At 39.3% G+C, this 17,904-nt stretch overlaps 1 protein-coding gene across 1 annotated transcript in view; it reads left to right on the plus strand.

Moving 5' to 3' along the window:
* Positions 1-1,495: 1,495 nt before the first annotated feature.
* The window catches only part of tbc1d8b (TBC1 domain family member 8B), a 62,878-nt gene continuing 46,469 nt past the window's right edge, over positions 1,496-17,904 (plus strand). The window contains 3 exon segments of the mRNA XM_034179100.1: positions 1,496-1,738; positions 16,097-16,207; positions 17,655-17,773. Of these exon segments, the coding sequence (XP_034034991.1) occupies positions 1,612-1,738; positions 16,097-16,207; positions 17,655-17,773 (357 nt within the window). The 5' untranslated portion in view covers positions 1,496-1,611.

The following is a 17,904-nucleotide window of genomic DNA, read 5'->3' on the forward strand; positions in this document are numbered from 1 at the left end:
AATGCTACATAACAACACGCTCTTTGATTACGTCACTCTTTACACCGAGTGTCCTTTTTAAATTTACATTTTTTTTTTATATATTTCTAAAATGCTGAATATTTTTAGTCGAAACAAAATATTATTCGCCACAATAACAAAAACAATATTTCTCGTTTTTTTTTTTCTTTTTTCAAATTCCCCGCTTTTGAAGACACCTGACCGTTTTATGTGACATCATCGACGCGACGACTGCAGTACTAACGGAAACAAAAATTGGAATTAGTTCGTTGACATTTGCGGTACAAATCTTTGCTATAAAGCTGTTTTCCTGCTATAAGAGCATTATCTCTATCTCTCTCTCTCTCTCTATCTATATATATATATATATATATACACATACACACACACACACACACACATATATATATATACACACACACACACACATATATATATACATATATATATATATAGTATGGAGTTTATGGTTAGTTTTTTATTCTATTTCTCTCTCTGTATACACACACACACACACAGTTCTAGGAGACATAAACACCAATATGATCTGTTAACTTTATCACTGGATATTAATAAAGCTAAAAATGCCAAGGTGATCTTTGATTCCACATTGTCCTTTGATTTACACATTAGAGGTTAAAGGGCAGCCAGCCCTGTGAGGTCCCTCCAAACTAGCACTTTGTTTTTGTCTCTGATGTGGATCACTGATGTCAGTCAAACTGTTAAACACAAATATTGAAGTTGTAATAGGCTATTATAAACTGTATAAACACTGGACTGGAGTTGCACATGATGAAGTATATCTGTTTCCAGTGTGTTGTCATGCCACCAACCTCAAGGTGTCTCAAGAGAAGTTAATTTGTTCTTGCATAATTGTGGATATTTCAACAGCAGATTATAGTTTCTTATCTATTTTAAGAATCACTGCTGTACAGTCGTTAGTCAGTGTATTACAGAATTCTGTGAAAGACTGTGGCAATGTATTGCATTCTGAATAATAGCACACAAATTATGTTTTCCCCTGATGCGCATTTATGGTTGTACTCTTAGGTCACTACAAAGGCAACAATGAAATATATTTTTAAAAATGCAGCAAGCCATTTGAAATAAATATTTTAAAATATTCTCATGAGTAAAAGTTAAAAATTAAATGATTAATTGAATATTTCATAGTTATTCAACAGTTATTCCTCAAATTTTGATAATTAACCTTTGAAGTAATTTAATAAGCAGACATGCCCCTTACTTCTCCCTGCCCCCTTTGTTTTACATTACTGTAAACTGAATATTTGTGGGTAACTGCTAATGGAGGAAACATGATATTTGATTTAATCCGTAATTAAAATAATTTGGTGGTAGCTGTTTTAAAAATAATTAGCAATGACAGACTGAAAACTGCAAATTTAAATTAAAAGTGAAAATTTGGGGGAACTTAAACAAAACAAAACACTCCTTCTGGTCCAGAACTACAATCCCAGAATGCCTTGCAACCTTGGTAGAATTTCTTGTCGACGTGTGTGAAGGGAGGAACACAAACAAATGTCCACGGGTTCGGTTTTAGGCTACGACATGTCCGGCTGGTTTGCTGGATAATTTCGCGACATTTGAAACATGTGGCTCAAGCCTGAAGAGATACTTTTGAAAAATGCCTTTAAGTTGTGGGTCACCGAGCGGGATAATGAATATTTCGTCCTGCAAAGGAGACGAGGCTACGGTGAAGGCGGAGGCGGCTTGACAGGTAACATTAGCGCTTATGGTGTCACCTCTTCACACTTTTAGGACAACAGAGGCGGGATCTTGTGAAGATATTAACCCAAGGAAGTTATTATCGAATGGTTTCAGCATATATTTACTTATCTGGCACGGTGTCTGCCGTACACAGGGCGGTACTGGTGTTATATTGTAATGCCTCGCTCGTCTGCAGAGCCTCATTTCTACGGGTACAACCTCCATCACACTGAATGAACGAGATGATGTTACAGCAAATTACGTGAACCGTCAAATTCTGACTGTCCGTTGCATTTTGATAAATAGACCTAAAAACAACGGGTATACACTGATTTATACTGTTTGGATTGCAAAGAGACACTTGATTGCACCGTTTGAAAATTATGTAATTTTCTTTAGCATGATGCCACAAGGTGTTGGTTTCTATAAATTAAAATTACAGTTGGTTACATAGGTGACCAACCTATGGGGTGTTGAATGGGAAGGTTTTTTTTTTTTTTTTTTGCTTTGTTTTGTTTTGTTTTTTAATTTCTCTTAAATGGTGAATTCAGAATCATGTTTTGGTACTTTGTAGAAGCACACATTATACCACAATCTGGCCTCACTGCGCGAACCGTAGTCTTGACCCCATGTCTGTGTGACCTCCAGTCTATAGGCACCCTGCTCAGCGTGCCTCTCTCACTGGAGCGACATCTCTGCTATTTTGGCATTGTGGGATAGCTCGCGCCCACAGATTGAGCTCACCGGACTGCTTTTGCATGACCCAGTTTCCGGTTGTTTGCAAAATGGCGCTGAATTTGCAGACATGAGAAGATGTGGCTGAATGAGCGTGAGTATTGACTTGCGATCATTTAGGCATAAAAACACATGAAATACACAGTGATATTGTGATATTTGGCACATTTCTTGTGCCAAATATCACAATTATCTGGGAACTACTTTTTGTGCAGGGACTCATCAAGCATGTCAGCCGCGGGCGCGTACTAACACAGAATATACAAAAACTGTATAGGAGTTTGGCCATAATGAGAGCATCCACTTTTAGCTTGCCATAAGCTAAGTTAGTGGCACTTGTGAGAGTGTGGTCTACAGGAGGTTGACACACCACACAGTGTTGGCACACATGCCTTTCGATTGTGACTATCATGCAGACTAATAATGGTTGTTGTCCACTCACCTTTAAAGATTGTGAAGTGTTTGTTTTCGATCTGATCATCTGGTCTCGATTGGCAGAGAGCTGCTATGCCATCATAGCAACCTATAGTTATCGTACAAGCAGGGCGGCATTGCAGGAGAGAATTATTTTGGCCAGTGGCAAAACAAGACTCCACCACTAAGTGCCATACATTCATCCATTCATTTTCTATACCCGCTTACTCCAATCAGCCTGTCTCAGCAGTTGTAGGGCATGAGGCGAGGTACACTCTAGACAGGATTTCAGTATGTCACATGGGCACATTTAGACAGACAAACTCATTCACACTTACACCTACGGTCAATTCAGAGTCACAAATTCACCGAAGATTAATTTCTTTGGAAGTGGGAGGAAGCCAGAGCACCCAGAGGGAACCCACACAAACATTGGGAGAACATGCAATCTCCACACAGAAAGGACCAGATGGGAAGTGATCCCACAACCTTTTTTCTGTGAGGCAATAGTACTAAGCTACCGTACCACCAAATGATATATTTTAAAACCAAATCAGTTTGATATTTACAGTTTTTGTTGCATAATCTGTCATGTTTCCAGTAGATTTCAGCACCCTCTGATGGCCACAAAAGAAGGACATGTTTGTTATCGGTGTCGTATGTCTGACCTCTCTGGAGGAAGTCTCACAGACTTGGGGCAAGTTCATCATAGACCTGGGCCACATCAGAAACTTGATATGCCACATATCTTCCGGAATGCTACACATCCGAAAGTGACCCCCCACACACACACACGCGCACACACACACACACACACACACACACACACACACACACACACACACACACACACTGTTTAGGAAGCCATTACAATTATTGCTCAAATTTTGACAGTTTTTGTACGTTTCAGGGAAATGAAACCCTTAGCCCTATTCCATTTAGGAGAAAATGGTTGGCAAGGTCACTCTGCATCGAAGATGTCATCCTAGAGCCTTGGAGTGATTCCGAAAGTGCACAGTGCCTTTGCAGAACTGTCAGTGTTCGCAACACCCAAACACAAACAGCTGGTAAAATCAGTATTGAACACATCACCATTTTTTTTTAGTCAATAAATGTATTTCTAATGATGCTATTGACATGAAATTTTCACCAGATGTCAGTAACAACCCAAGTAATCCACACATACAAAGAAACCAAAACAAATAAGTACAGGAATTAAGTTATGTGTTGTAAAATGGAATGATAGGGGAAAAGTGTTGAACAGGCTTCCTGAATTTTTTAATACTTCGTATAAAATCCTTTGTTTCTAATGTCAGCTTCAAGATGCCTCATGTATGGAGAAACCAGTTACATGCATTGCTCAGATGTGATTTTGTCCATTCTTCCACACAAACAATCTTCAAATGTTGGAGGTTCTGTAGAACTCTTCTATTAAGTCTGATCTGTAGTTCTTTCTGTAGATTTTCTGTTGGATTCAAGTCAGGTGATAGGCTGGGCCATTCTTTCAGCTTTTTTTCATTCTCTGAGACCAGTCGAGAGTTTCCTTGGCTGTGTGTTTGGGGTCATTGTCTTGCTGAAATGTCCACCCTCTTTTTGTCTTCATCATCTTGGTAGATGGTGGCAGAATATAATGGATATAGTAACCGTGGAAACCTTGGGGAATCCCCCTGGCAGATCTATGTGCAAAAATTCTGGGGTGTGTCATGAATCATATGAATGCAGTGTGTGCACACAATTAAAATGAGATTGTCATTTCAGCACTAGAAATCCATTCACGAGTGCACAAATTAGCTATAATTGGATGCTTAAATTAACCAGGAAGGAGTTTCATAAAGAAGGCCATATTTATAACATAAAGTAGATATCAGTACCTTCAAAATGGAATCAGTTTGAAGACTTTTATTTACTGCCCACACAAGCTTTTCTTCTAATAAAATTCGACCACAAAATGTTTTTTTCAGATTTCAGAGGTTTCTCCCACAATAACTGTTTACCACAGATATGCCATATTTACATATTTCATAGCCAGTATTGCTGGCATTAAGGAGCCAAGAAATGGAAAGGCTTGTTTGAGTGTAGTGGTATGCTTCAGTGTCTCAAACATGGATGCTCACAATAGTCAATGTAATATCTTCCATAGTTTGAGCATACATAAACTTCACAGTTTAGTGTCAATGTCTGATGTTTGACTATAGTCCAAGTCTCAGTGTCCATGACAACTGCCACAGAAAATTTTTAGGCCTCTAAGTCCATTATTTGCTGAGATATTCTACTTTGAACATGGCTCCAGAAATGGCGGCCATAATTTTTGCCTAAAAATGGCAAACCCCATGCACACTAAATTGGCCATATCTCAGAAACTACTTGGTTGTTCTACAGATTTGTTGGTTTGAATAGTCTTGGAATATTTGATTAAAATTTGAAGAAAATCTGAGACAAAGTGCGTGAGGCCCTCGTTGAATTGACATGGAATGACCCGGCTGTCAATGACAAGCTGTAAGTTCTGTGTCCGGCTCGGTAAACTACGGCCGTCTTTGGCCAAAGCACACTCACTACCTTGGGGATGTGCCAGCTGTAAAGCTGTCAATAAAATTGCCCCCCCCACCAAAAAAAAAGAACCCACAATTGATGCAGGCCAATTTTGACATGCGGGCAGAGATGATAAACTGTTTTTTTAATGGGGCCTAATATAAAGTTTGCCAGTGCCATATGCTAATAAACAGCCCCACACCATGATGTTCCCACCTGTAAATTTCACTGTTGGTATGGTGTTTTTTAGGGTGGTGTACAGTGCCATTTGCCCTCCAAACACCTCAATTTTGATCTCATCTGACCAGACTATATTCTCCCAGTATTTCACAAGCTTGTCTTTAAATGAGCTTCATCATTCTTTTTCTTTAGCAGTGGAGTCTTTTGTGGTGAGCGTGCATATAGGCCATAGTGGTTGAGTGCACTGCTTATTGTTTTCTTCTCAGAAGTTTAAAAAATCCTTCTGTAACCAATGCCATCAATATGTTTTGCAATAGTAAGGTTGTGAGGATCTTCAGAGAGCTCTTTGCTTTTACCCATCATGAGATGTTTCTTATGTGACACCTTGTTAATGAGATGCTTTTTATAGGCCATCAGTTAGAACTGAACCAGTTCATATTAATTTGCACTGACAAGCAGCAGGATTGCTTTCTAATGACTGATTTCAGTTGGTGTCTTGGCATTCCATGTCTTTTTGCACCTCCCTTTCATCAGGTGTTCAATACTTTTTTCCTGTTATTTTACATTAATATGTATATGTCACAGACATGAACGAGTGAAGCTGTTCAGCATCTCACCGTGTCATTTAGGTCTAGGGATGGGTATTGATAAGATTTTATCTATTGATACCATTATGGATTTTGCTTATTGATTCGATTCCCTTATCAATACCTCTTGTGAATTTTCTGTGTAGTAAAAGTAGGCTTTACAGGTTTTCTATGTCAGCATTTTATTGAGTCTTCAAGTAAATAAATATGAAATTGGTCACTGGATCCTTGATCTATGTACTTAAATAAAATCTACATGGTGGATCCTTTATCTCTAGACATAAATAGAAATAAACAGTCTGTAGTTTTTGTCTAAAGCATTTCCTTTCAGACATTAATGGCATAAATGTCACTCCATACCTCCGAGCTGAGCTCAGCTGGCTGTGCTGCAAGTCAGCATCAATATCGGACATCTCATTTTGGGAGGAAAAAAACATTTTAGTCAGTTGTAATTTATTGTTTGTATTACAATGTTTGGAAAGGTGTCATTTGATTTAAAATGGTGATTCGCTTTGAAGTTAATAGTTACGGCCAGACTCTAACATCACTCTTCAGAGAGCAGCGTGGCCTTTGGAGCTGTGCAAATGGAACAGAGAATGAGTCTTGTTTCTTGACTGCAACAAGACAAGAGTCCCAGTTAGTGACTTTAATCCGCACAAAAGTGACTCACGATTGACATCTTTAAATGGCTTTGAGAGGGGTTAAAAAGTGGACTTGCCGCTTCTGAAAAGCATCAAAGCAGAGAACCAATGAAGCAGCGCATCGGAGCACTGCTTCATTGGTACAAGCTTCAAAGTGGAGCCGTTGCAGAAGCAGTTGATTACAGACCCTCTGCAGGGTCTGCAATCAACATAGAGAAATGATCATTTTCCTGACAAACACCCTCAAAAACAACGGCCACTCTGAAGGATCAATAAGGGAATTGTTAAGCAAAAAGACTGTTGATGTTGGTGGATCAAATCATTTTGTGCCATTTCCAATTTGCGGCTTCATCTACCATGGGTTTGTGGCTTTTTACGACAATGTTGTTCTTTTTGTGTGTTTTTTTTTGTTGTTGTTTTGTTTTTTTTTCCCCTCCACTGGGAAGATTTTTTTTGTGCCATTTACGGTTTGTGCCTACGTGTACCATAAGAGTAAGCTTCACGCTGCTGGACAGCGCTTCACTCGTATTACATGTAACTTAATTTATGGATGTTTATGGTTTGATTTCTTTGTATGTGTGGGTTACTTTGGTTGTTATCAACATCTGGTTAACAGTTCATGTCAAAAGCACCTCATTCACTCACTCACTCATCTTCAACCGCTTACTTTAGGTTAGGCCTTATTGGCCTTTCACATTGAACGTGTCGGAAGCATCAGAGGGGTCAGGAATCGGTCTAAAAAGCATTATTTTCAATAAGACGCTTTGCTTTTTAGAGGCGTCAGAAGCGTCACTTTAGCTCGGCTTTTGACGCGATGCTTCTGACGGGAGTGCACATTGCCGCTTGTCGGCAGGCTGACGAGGTCAAAGTTCAACCCAATCCAACTTTCGATGCGCTAAGCTGTGACGTATGTTTGTGCTATCCAATAGGATCAATGTGCAGGGCCAAAACACGGAAGACTAGTGGCAGAAACCACTGATCTGTACAAAACAGATCGGTGCAGAAACCACTGATCTGTACAAAACAGAAATTTCACAGGACTGCTCATTTATAGAGCAGTTTTCTGAAGAAAAATCCTTGGAAATGTTTTTTGTTGTTTGTTACCTCAGAATTTCTGATTACTGTTAAAAAAAAAAAAAGTTTAGAACACTTGCAATTAAAATAGCTAAACAATCAAGAAATGGTTCTTTAGAAACCTTTCATCTGTAAATTACAACCACCTGTTACAGAAAAACAAAGTGTATCAGTTTGAACATATATTTGAACAATATCTTGTCTTTGTGGTGTATTCAATTGAATATAGGTTGAAGAGTATTTGCAAATTATTGTTTTCTGTTTTTAATTTACGTTTTACACATTACACAATGTCCCAACTTTATTGGAATTGGGGTTGTAGAACCAAAAACATAACCTCCTTGAAATGTTGTTTGTCTTTTGCTGCCCCTGTTTTGTTAAGGGTTGCTGCAGTGGAGCCAGTACAGATCAGCACTGGGATTTGGCACAAGTTTTACGCTGGATGCCCTTTGTGATGCAGCGGCAGTTTTACTGAGAAACACACACAGGCCCTGGTATTCTGAGGCTTCCTATCCAAGTACTAATCAGGACCTACTCCGCTTAACTTCTGACAGGATCAGGCACACACAAAACAGAGCGGCTGCATATATAATCGTGAGTGTAAAATTCCTAATGAAGCCATAGAATGTGAAGGATTACAGAGTTTGGTGTAATATGTCACAGCTTTGTGAAGGTTCCATTGGTGTTCATGTCTGTATGTTGGTTTATGTGCAGCACTCAGTCAGGTGATGAGGATGTTACCTGTTACTCTGTTCTCTGTACATTTACTTTCATTTCCTGCAGATTTTACTGTCTGTCTGTGGGTAAGTTTACATGATGTGTATGCGCTTGAAAAAACAGCCTCAAACCATTGACCTATTTTGCTTTCTGTTAGATGTGTGTGGGTTCCTCTGGGATACAGAGTAGCATTATTTCCACGTCCTACAGCAAAAGCTTAGAGTCCAGAAGGACTGCTGATTTTTCATTATTGACAGATTTAGTCTATAAAGTGTCAGAAAATAATGTGTCCAGTGTGCAAAGGGATTGCTTAATTTGTCATTTTAGCTTTTACATTTTTAATTTCTTTTCTTTTCCTTCTCATTCTAGTCTCATTCTTCTTCATATTCTACTCATTCTTTTCCTCATTCCTCTTTTCTTCTGCTTCTAATTATGGTGATGCAGAAGCAATGAACAGTAACAAATAAAGTATATTTACAGTAATCTTTTAAACAAAAGGATCAAAGCCTCATATCTGAGATGGTGTAACCATGCAGGTTCATTGTCAGTGTACTGACACCTTTCTGTCCCTTCACAAAAAAGAATTTTTTTTTTTTTTGAGGTAGCTACTGATTTAAGGCATTTAAATTTTAAATGTCCTCCATACGATCAGCCATCAGTGTTTCCAAAAATTCACATTTGAATTTTATGCCAGAGGACAGTTACTTTTCAATCCATTTATTGCTGAGCCCATCAATTCATCATCATCAATTTTATTTATATAGCGCCAAATCACAACAAACAGTTGCCCCAAGGCGCTTTATATTGTAAGGCAAGGCCATACAGTAATTACGTAAAAACCCCAACGGTCAAAACGACCCCCTCTGAGCAAGCACTTGGCGACAGTGGGAAGGAAGAACTCCCTTTTAACAGGAAGAAACCTCCAGCAGAACCAGGCTGAGGGAGGGGCAGTCTTCTGCTGGGACTGGTTGGGGCTGAGGGAGAGAACCAAGAAAAAGACATGCTGTGGAGGGGAGCAGAGATCAATCACTAATGATTAAATGCAGAGTAGTGCATACAGAGCAAAAACAGAAAGAAACACTCAGTGCATCATGGGAACCCCCCAGCAGTCTAAGTCTATAGCAGCATAACTAAGGGATGGTTCAGGGTCACCTGATCCAGCCCTAACTATAAGCTTTAGCAAAAAGGAAAGTTTTAAGCCTAATCTTAAAAGTAGAGAGGGTGTCTGTCTCCCTGATCCGAATTGGGAGCTGGTTCCACAGGAGAGGAGCCTGAAAGCTGAAGGCTCTGCCTCCCATTGTACCCTTACAAATCCTAGGAACTACAAGTAAGCCTGCAGTCTGAGAGTGAAGCGCTCTATTGGGGTGATATGGTACTATGAGGTCCCTAAGATAAGATGGGACCTGATTATTCAAAACCTTATAAGTAAGAAGAAGAATTTTAAATTCTATTCTAGAATTAACAGGAAGCCAATGAAGAGAGGCCAATATGGGTGAGATATGCTCTCTCCTTATCAACCTGATAATAATGAATTACAATAGTCCAGCCTAGAGGAAATAAATGCATGAATTAGTTTTTCAGCATCACTCTGAGACAAGACCTTTCTAATTTTAGAGATATTGCGTAAATGCAAAAAAGCAGTCCTACATATTTGTTTAATATGCGCTTTGAATGACATATCCTGATCAAAAATGATTCCAAGATTTCTCACAGTATTACTAGAGGTCAGGGTAATGCCATCCAGAGTAAGGATCTGGTTAGACACCATGTTTCTAAGATTTGTGGGGCCAAGTACAATAACTTCAGTTTTATCTGAGTTTAAAAGCAGGAAATTAGAGGTCATCCATGTCTTTATGTCTGTAAGACAATCCTGCAGTTTAGCTAATTGGTGTGTGTCCTCTGGCTTCATGGATAGATAAAGCTGGGTATCATCTGCGTAACAATGAAAATTTAAGCAATGCCGTCTAATAATACTGCCTAAGGGAAGCATGTATAAAGTGAATAAAATTGGTCCTAGCACAGAACCTTGTGGAACTCCATAATTAACCTTAGTCTGTGAAGAAAATTCTCCATTTACATGAACAAATTGTAATCTATTAGATAAATATGATTCAAACCACCGCAGCGCAGTGCCTTTAATACCTATGGCATGCTCTAATCTCTGTAATAAAATTTTATGGTCAACAGTATCAAAAGCAGCACTGAGGTCTAACAGAACAAACACAGAGATGAGTCCACTGTCTGAGGCCATAAGAAGATCATTTGTAACCTTCACTAATGCTGTTTCTGTACTATGATGAATTCTAAAACCTGACTGAAACTCTTCAAATAGACCATTCCTCTGCAGATGATCAGTTAGCTGTTTTACAACTACCCTTTCAAGAATTTTTGAGAGAAAAGGAAGGTTGGAGATTGGCCTATAATTAGCTAAGATAGCTGGTTTAATTACTGCCACCTTAAAAGCCTGTGGTACATAGCCAACTAATAAAGATAGATTGATCATATTTAAGATCGAAGCATTAAATAATGGTAGGGCTTCCTTGAGCAGCCTGGTAGGAATGGGGTCTAATAGACATGTTGATGGTTTGGATGAAGTAACTAATGAAAATAACTCAGACAGAACAATCGGAGAGAAAGAGTCTAACCAAATACCGGCATCACTGAAAGCAGCCAAAGAGAACGATATGTCTTTGGGATGGTTATGAGTAATTTTTCTCTAATAGTTAAAATTTTATTAGCAAAGAAAGTCATGAAGTCATTACTAGTTAAAGTTAAAGGAATACTTGGCTCAATAGAGCTCTGACTCTTTGTCAGCCTGGCTACAGTGCTGAAAAGAAACCTGGGGTTGTTCTTATTTTCTTCAATTAGTGATGAGTAGTAAGATGTCCTAGCTTTACGGAGGGCTTTTTTATAGAGCAACAGACTCTTTTTCCAGGCTAAGTGAAGATCTTCTAAATTAGTGAGACGCCATTTCCTCTCCAATTTACGGGTTATCTGCTTTAAGCTGCGAGTTTGTGAGTTATACCACGGAGTCAGGCACTTCTGATTTAAAGCTCTCTTTTTCAGAGGAGCTACAGCATCCAAAGTTGTCTTCAATGAGGATGTAAAACTATTGACGAGATATTCTATCTCACTTACAGAGTTTAGGTAGCTACTCTGCACTGTGTTGGTATATGGCATTAGAGAACATAAAGAAGGAATCATATCCTTAAACCTAATTACAGCGCTTTCTGAAAGACTTCTAGTGTAATGAAACTTATTCCCCACTGCTGGGTAGTCCATCAGAGTAAATGTAAATGTTATTAAGAAATGATCAGACAGAAGGGAGTTTTCAGGGAATACTGTTAAGTCTTCAATTTCCATACCATAAGTCAGAACAAGATCTAAGATATGATTAAAGTGGTGGGTGGACTCATTTACATTTTGAGCAAAGTCAATTGAGTCTAATAATAGATTAAATGCAGTGTTGAGGCTGTCATTCTCAGCATCTGTGTGGATGTTAAAATCGCCCACTATAATTATCTTATCTGAGCTAAGCACTAAGTCAGACAAAAGGTCTGAAAATTCACAGAGAAACTCACAGTAAGGACCAGGAGGACGATAGATAACAACAATAAAACTGGTTTTGGGACTTCCAATTTGGATGGACAAGACTAAGAGTCAAGCTTTCAAATGAATTATAGCTCTGTCTGGGTTTTTGATTAATTAATAAGCTGGAATGGAAGATTGCTGCTAATCCTCCGCCTCGGCCCGTGCTACGAGCATTCTGGCAGTTAGTGTGACTCGGGGGTGTTGACTCATTTAAAATAACATATTCATCCTGCTGTAACCAGGTTTCTGTAAGGCAGAATAAATCAATATGTTGATCAATTATTATATCATTTACTAACAGGGACTTAGAAGAGAGAGACCTAATGTTTAATAGACCACATTTAACTGTTTTAGTCTGTGGTGCAGTTGAAGGTGCTATATTATTTTTTCTTTTTGAATTTTTATGCTTAAATAGATCTTTGCTGGTTATTGGTGGTCTGGGAGCAGACACCGTCTCTACGGGGATGGGGTAATGAGGGGATGGCAGGGGGAGAGAAGCTGCAGAGAGGTGTGTAAGACTACAACTCTGCTTCCTGGTCCCAACCCTGAATAGTCACGGTTTGGAGGATTTAAGAAAATTGGCCAGATTTCTAGAAATGAGAGCTGCTCCATCCAAAGTGGGATGGATGCCGTCTCTCCTAACAAGACCAGGTTTCCCCAGAAGCTCTGCCAATTATCTATGAAGCCCACCTCATTTTTTGGACACCACTCAGACAGCCAGCAATTCAAGGAGAACATGCGGCTAAACATGTCACTCCCGGTCCGATTGGGGAGGGGCCCAGAGAAAACTACAGAGTCCGACATTGTTTTTGCAAAGTTACACACCGATTCAATGTTAATTTTAGTGACCTCCGATTGGCGTAACCGGGTGTCATTACTGCCGACGTGAATTACAGTCTTACCAAATTTACGCTTAGCCTTAGCCAGCAGTTTCAAATTTCCTTCACTGTCGCCTGCTCTGGCCCCCGGAAGACAATTGACTATGGTTGCTGGTGTCGCTAACTTCACATTTCTCAAAACAGAGTCGCCAATAACCAGAGTTTGATCCTCGGCGGGTGTGTCGCCGAGTGGGGAAAAACGGTTAGAAATGTGAACGGGTTGGCGGTGTACACGGGGCTTCTGTTTAGGGCTACACTTCTTCCTCACAGTCACCCAGTCGGCCTGCTTTCCCGGCTGCTCGGGAGCTGCCAGATGGAAACTAACGGCGGCTAAGCTACCTTGGTCCGCACCGACTACAGGGGCCTGGCTAGCTGTAGAATTTTCCACGGTGCGGAGCCGAGTCTCCAATTCGCCCAGCCTGGCCTCCAAAGCTACGAATAAGCTACACTTATTACAAGTACCATTACTGCTAAAGGAGGCCGAGGAATAACTAAACATTTCACACCCAGAGCAGAAAAGTGCGGGAGAGACAGGAGAAGCCGCCATGCTAAACCGGCTAAGAGCTAGTAGCTGCGCTAAGCTAGCAGATTCCTAAAAACACACAAAGTGAATAATGTGTAAATAATTTAGAGGTGATTCAGCAGAGGGAGTGCTTTAGTTAAGGCACGTGAAGATTACACTGTGAAGCAAATTGTTATCTAGGTAACTAGATCAATCTAACTGCGCAGATTAAACGGCTAACAGATACAGCAAAACACCGCTGTGCTCCGGAACAGGAAGTGATACAATACCGCAGTGAGAGCCAACCAAGAATCTGGATAACTATGCCTTTAGTTTGTAATATTACCTGGTGTCATCTTCTTGACAATAAATGTGCTCAACTGAGTTGTCATATTGTTATAGTTTTTTATTATTATTAAATTTAACAGTTTGAATTTGTATGGAATACTGATGATTGGTGTATTTCTAGAGCAGTGCATGTTCAGTCCTTATGTTGTGTTTTTGTATAGAAATAGAGCCATACCACTGCAAAGCTGGTGCCACTCTTAGCTGTGATGCTGTGGTCTCATTAATTATTTATGGATGACATCGCTGAGAAGAAGGAAATATTTCATTTCCGCATGCTGAATGGAATTAAAGGCACAATCAGAAAATGTCAACAAAGGTGTAGCCCAAACATCAAAGTCTCAACACACAATGGGAACCTAATCAAACACAAATTGTACAGCTAATATTTGGCAGCAGTGAAACTCTTACATTAGTATTGCTTGATGCTGTAAAGCAGGGGTGGCCAAGGTTGGTCCTCAAGAGCCACCTTCGTGACACTCTTAGTTGTCTCCCTGCTCCAGCACACCTGAATCCAATGAAAGGCTCATTAAAAGTCTGCTAACGAGCCTTTCATTGGAAAGGCTGAAAAGGTGAAACTAATGTGAGATATGTAACATGCAGAGGAGGTAGTTCTGTGGTATAGGAGTTGGACTACCAACTACTCAGTTACAGGATTGTGCTTCGTAGTACCTGTCCGTGACAAGACACTAGTTATCCTGGGTGTAAATTGGTGCCAGCCTTTGGTTGGAGAGTATTCAGCAATGGACTGGTGACCCATCAAGGGGGAGTCTTAGACTCTCATCTGCATCAGGCTACAGCATCCATGGACAAGCACCAGGCAGATGGATTTCAAGGCCTTGAAACACTTACAGACAATGTACGGTGCATCCACAGAGTATTCACAGTGCTTCACTTTTTCTACATTTTGTTATTGTTTTGTTAATTTTGGTAACATTTTATATCAACTGCACGCTATAAAGCATTAGTAAAGCATTTATAGAGTGTAAGTAAATGCTTAAATAACTACTTGTAAAACATTTACAAAGCATTCTTTTTTTATTAGCTACTCATTGGTAAGAACATAAATAGATGGCTTAATAATTATTAATAAATGTATGTAATGTCTTTATAAAACATTTATAAATGTTTTTAATTCTCTATAAACCATTTAAGAATCCCACAATAACGACTTCTCTCTGCCCCTATTTGTTCATCATATTCTTCTTCTGTTCTTTTAGCTGCTACCTGCTCTCTGCTCTTTAATTTTTTTTCCTCTTTTCCTTTTTACCTCTCCCAAATACTGTACCTCCGGTTAAGGAGGTCCTCATATTTAGCTTTTTCCCAGTGCCATCTTCTTTTTTTTTTTTTAATTAATATTATTATTTTATTATTATTGTTATGGTGCCCCACTGACCTCCCACTTGGTGGCCCCAGTCACCTTAGCAAGTTTGGTATGGATTGCTTAATTACTGTGGCTGTGCATAGCAAACACACACAGCTTTATATATTAGATAATTTAGTTTCATATTTCAGAAGAAAAATGTAAATTAACCAATTCCATTTCAGTGTCCAAAGTTGAAAGTGTCCAAAGTTGGGTGGAATATGGTGTTGGGTCACTTCAGTTGGCTAACTTTCTGTGCCTTCTGATCGTCTCACACACAGGCTAAGGGGGCTGGCCACACCTCTTGCACAGAGCATGAGACTAGAGGGACACTGTCTGTGGACATGAGTAGCGCTACTTGCTGAAATGTCAGTCAGTGACTTATGGAAAGAAATACACGTATATACAGTCATAATATGCACAGTCGTATCACGTATTCTGCGTACACTTTTGTGCTCTGACCCATCGCATGTTTACCGGTACGGTTCAATACAAATACATGTATTGTGACACCCCAAGTACCGATTGTATTGAAAGTAAAATTTTACACAATTGTGGGACATTTCCTGCATCTAAAAATTAATTTTAACAGACGAAACATAAGTCAACACAATAAAAAAAATAAGTAACCCCATTGGCTTTCTCACCAGAAAAGGTCTGGTGTGCCATTGTTAATGCCTACTCCTTGATTGGGTACTCGTAAACCATAGAGACCAGACTGAGTGACTGTCAATAAATGCTGGTGTGGATTAAAGGATATTTTTCATTTCACCGTATTTGCTAAGCTTCTACTAATTTATTTTATGTTGCAGGCCTCCTTGTGGGAACTCTGGACACTGTGTTGGATTCCACATCTAAAGTTGCACCCTTCCGCATTCTACACCACACACGAGATTCACAGGTTTATTGGTCAATAGCATGCGGTATGTCACGTTTATACTTGTCATTTATTTTCACCCCACTTCTGCATATTTTATGTCAGAATTATTAAATGTCGGTCATTGAATGCAGCTTTTCAGATATTTATTTAACGTAATCACATTGCGTAGAAAGCCAATGTTCTTATGTTTATGTTAAAATCAAGGCTATTTATTGATTCATTTTTGAAACCTGGGTCACGGGTGGCAGGAGCCGATCCCGGTAGTCATTGGCTGAGAGGCAGAGCACACCCTGGACAGGTGACTACTCTGTTGTCGGGCCAGCACATAGTAGACAGACAGACTCATTCACACTCTCTCACTAGTGTTTTCCTTAGAATTTTTTTTAAGGCCTAGTGGTACTCAAACAACCAAACCAAAATAAATGAATGAATAAATAAAAATCTTAAATCACAAGGTGCGTTGCACAGAAAATGTGAGGTGCTCAGAACTGCAAAAGCTCATTATTTATATAATCCACAGTCCTGCAAAGCTTGATTATTATTATTATTATTTATTTTTATTTTTTTTCACAGAAAAATACATAATTATTTTTCATATTGAAGAATATCCAAAGAGTAGAATTACTCAGTTTCAGCATCACTATCTTCCCCACCACCAACTGCATGGGTGTAAATAATATATTTGGGTATAAGCAAAATTTAATGTGGGTGTTTATTGTCAGAATCCACATTCATCACTGACAAATCTCAGGATGCATGTGTACCCACTTTTTTCTTTAAAGCTTAACCCCAGATACCCTGGTCCAGACAAAAAGAGGCTTCCAAACGTGGCCTGTGGCTGCCAGTTCACAGCCTTGATTGAGGCACTGCACAGCGTTTGACTTAACTTGTGGGCTATGGCATTGTCATTCTTCAATGACATAACAGGCTTGCAGGTCTATTTCACCAACAAATCATATCATTTGGAGCATAGTTTGGAAAGAACATGACTTTTATGCAAAGTGACCAAGATAACTGAAAGATTGGGGAGTGATCGTACACAGACTGAAGTTTAAGTCCAGAAAATTTCAGTGAATTTGCTGGACCTTTGTAGGATTTATTACAATTTGTATGGATTCTTTTTTTTGGGGGGGGGGGGGGGTCACCCTCTACAAATATACATCAGGAAATATTTTAAAAAGTCTGTCCTTGCTAAATAGAAATTGTCACAGTGTCTAGGTTTGTGCAGGTTTCCCTCTTACTTGCTTGGTTACTTACTGGCTTAGTACCTGTGCAACAGTTACAGTTGGGGAGTATGTACTAACTGGTGTTACGTACATACAAAGTATTCACATGCAGGAATTGTTTTTCTCGTCAAAGTCCCCACAGTAGGATTAAATCAAATGTGAATGCAACCCTTTTCAAAATAAAAACATGATGGGGTATTGCTAATTTTTGCGACTTTCCATGAATACATTTTTAGTAAGTTTTTCTCTCGAATATTTTGTTAGGCGTGACCAAGGAAGAGATTGTTCAGCACTGGGAGTGGCTGCAGCAAAACATCATGAGGACGCTGTCTGTTTTTGATTCCAGTGAAGACATCACCAGCTTTGTACAGGGCAAGATTAGAGTAAGACATTAAAAAAGAAAAATATGTAATTTTATGGAACTTAGACCACAAAGCTAACCTGTTACACCCAAGTTAATACTGATGATGAAGTATGACTTGTAAAATATAAGACTGACCTGAAAATTCAAGTA

The sequence above is a fragment of the Thalassophryne amazonica genome, chromosome 9, assembly GCF_902500255.1.
Source record: "Thalassophryne amazonica chromosome 9, fThaAma1.1, whole genome shotgun sequence".
Lineage (NCBI taxonomy): Eukaryota > Metazoa > Chordata > Actinopteri > Batrachoidiformes > Batrachoididae > Thalassophryne > Thalassophryne amazonica.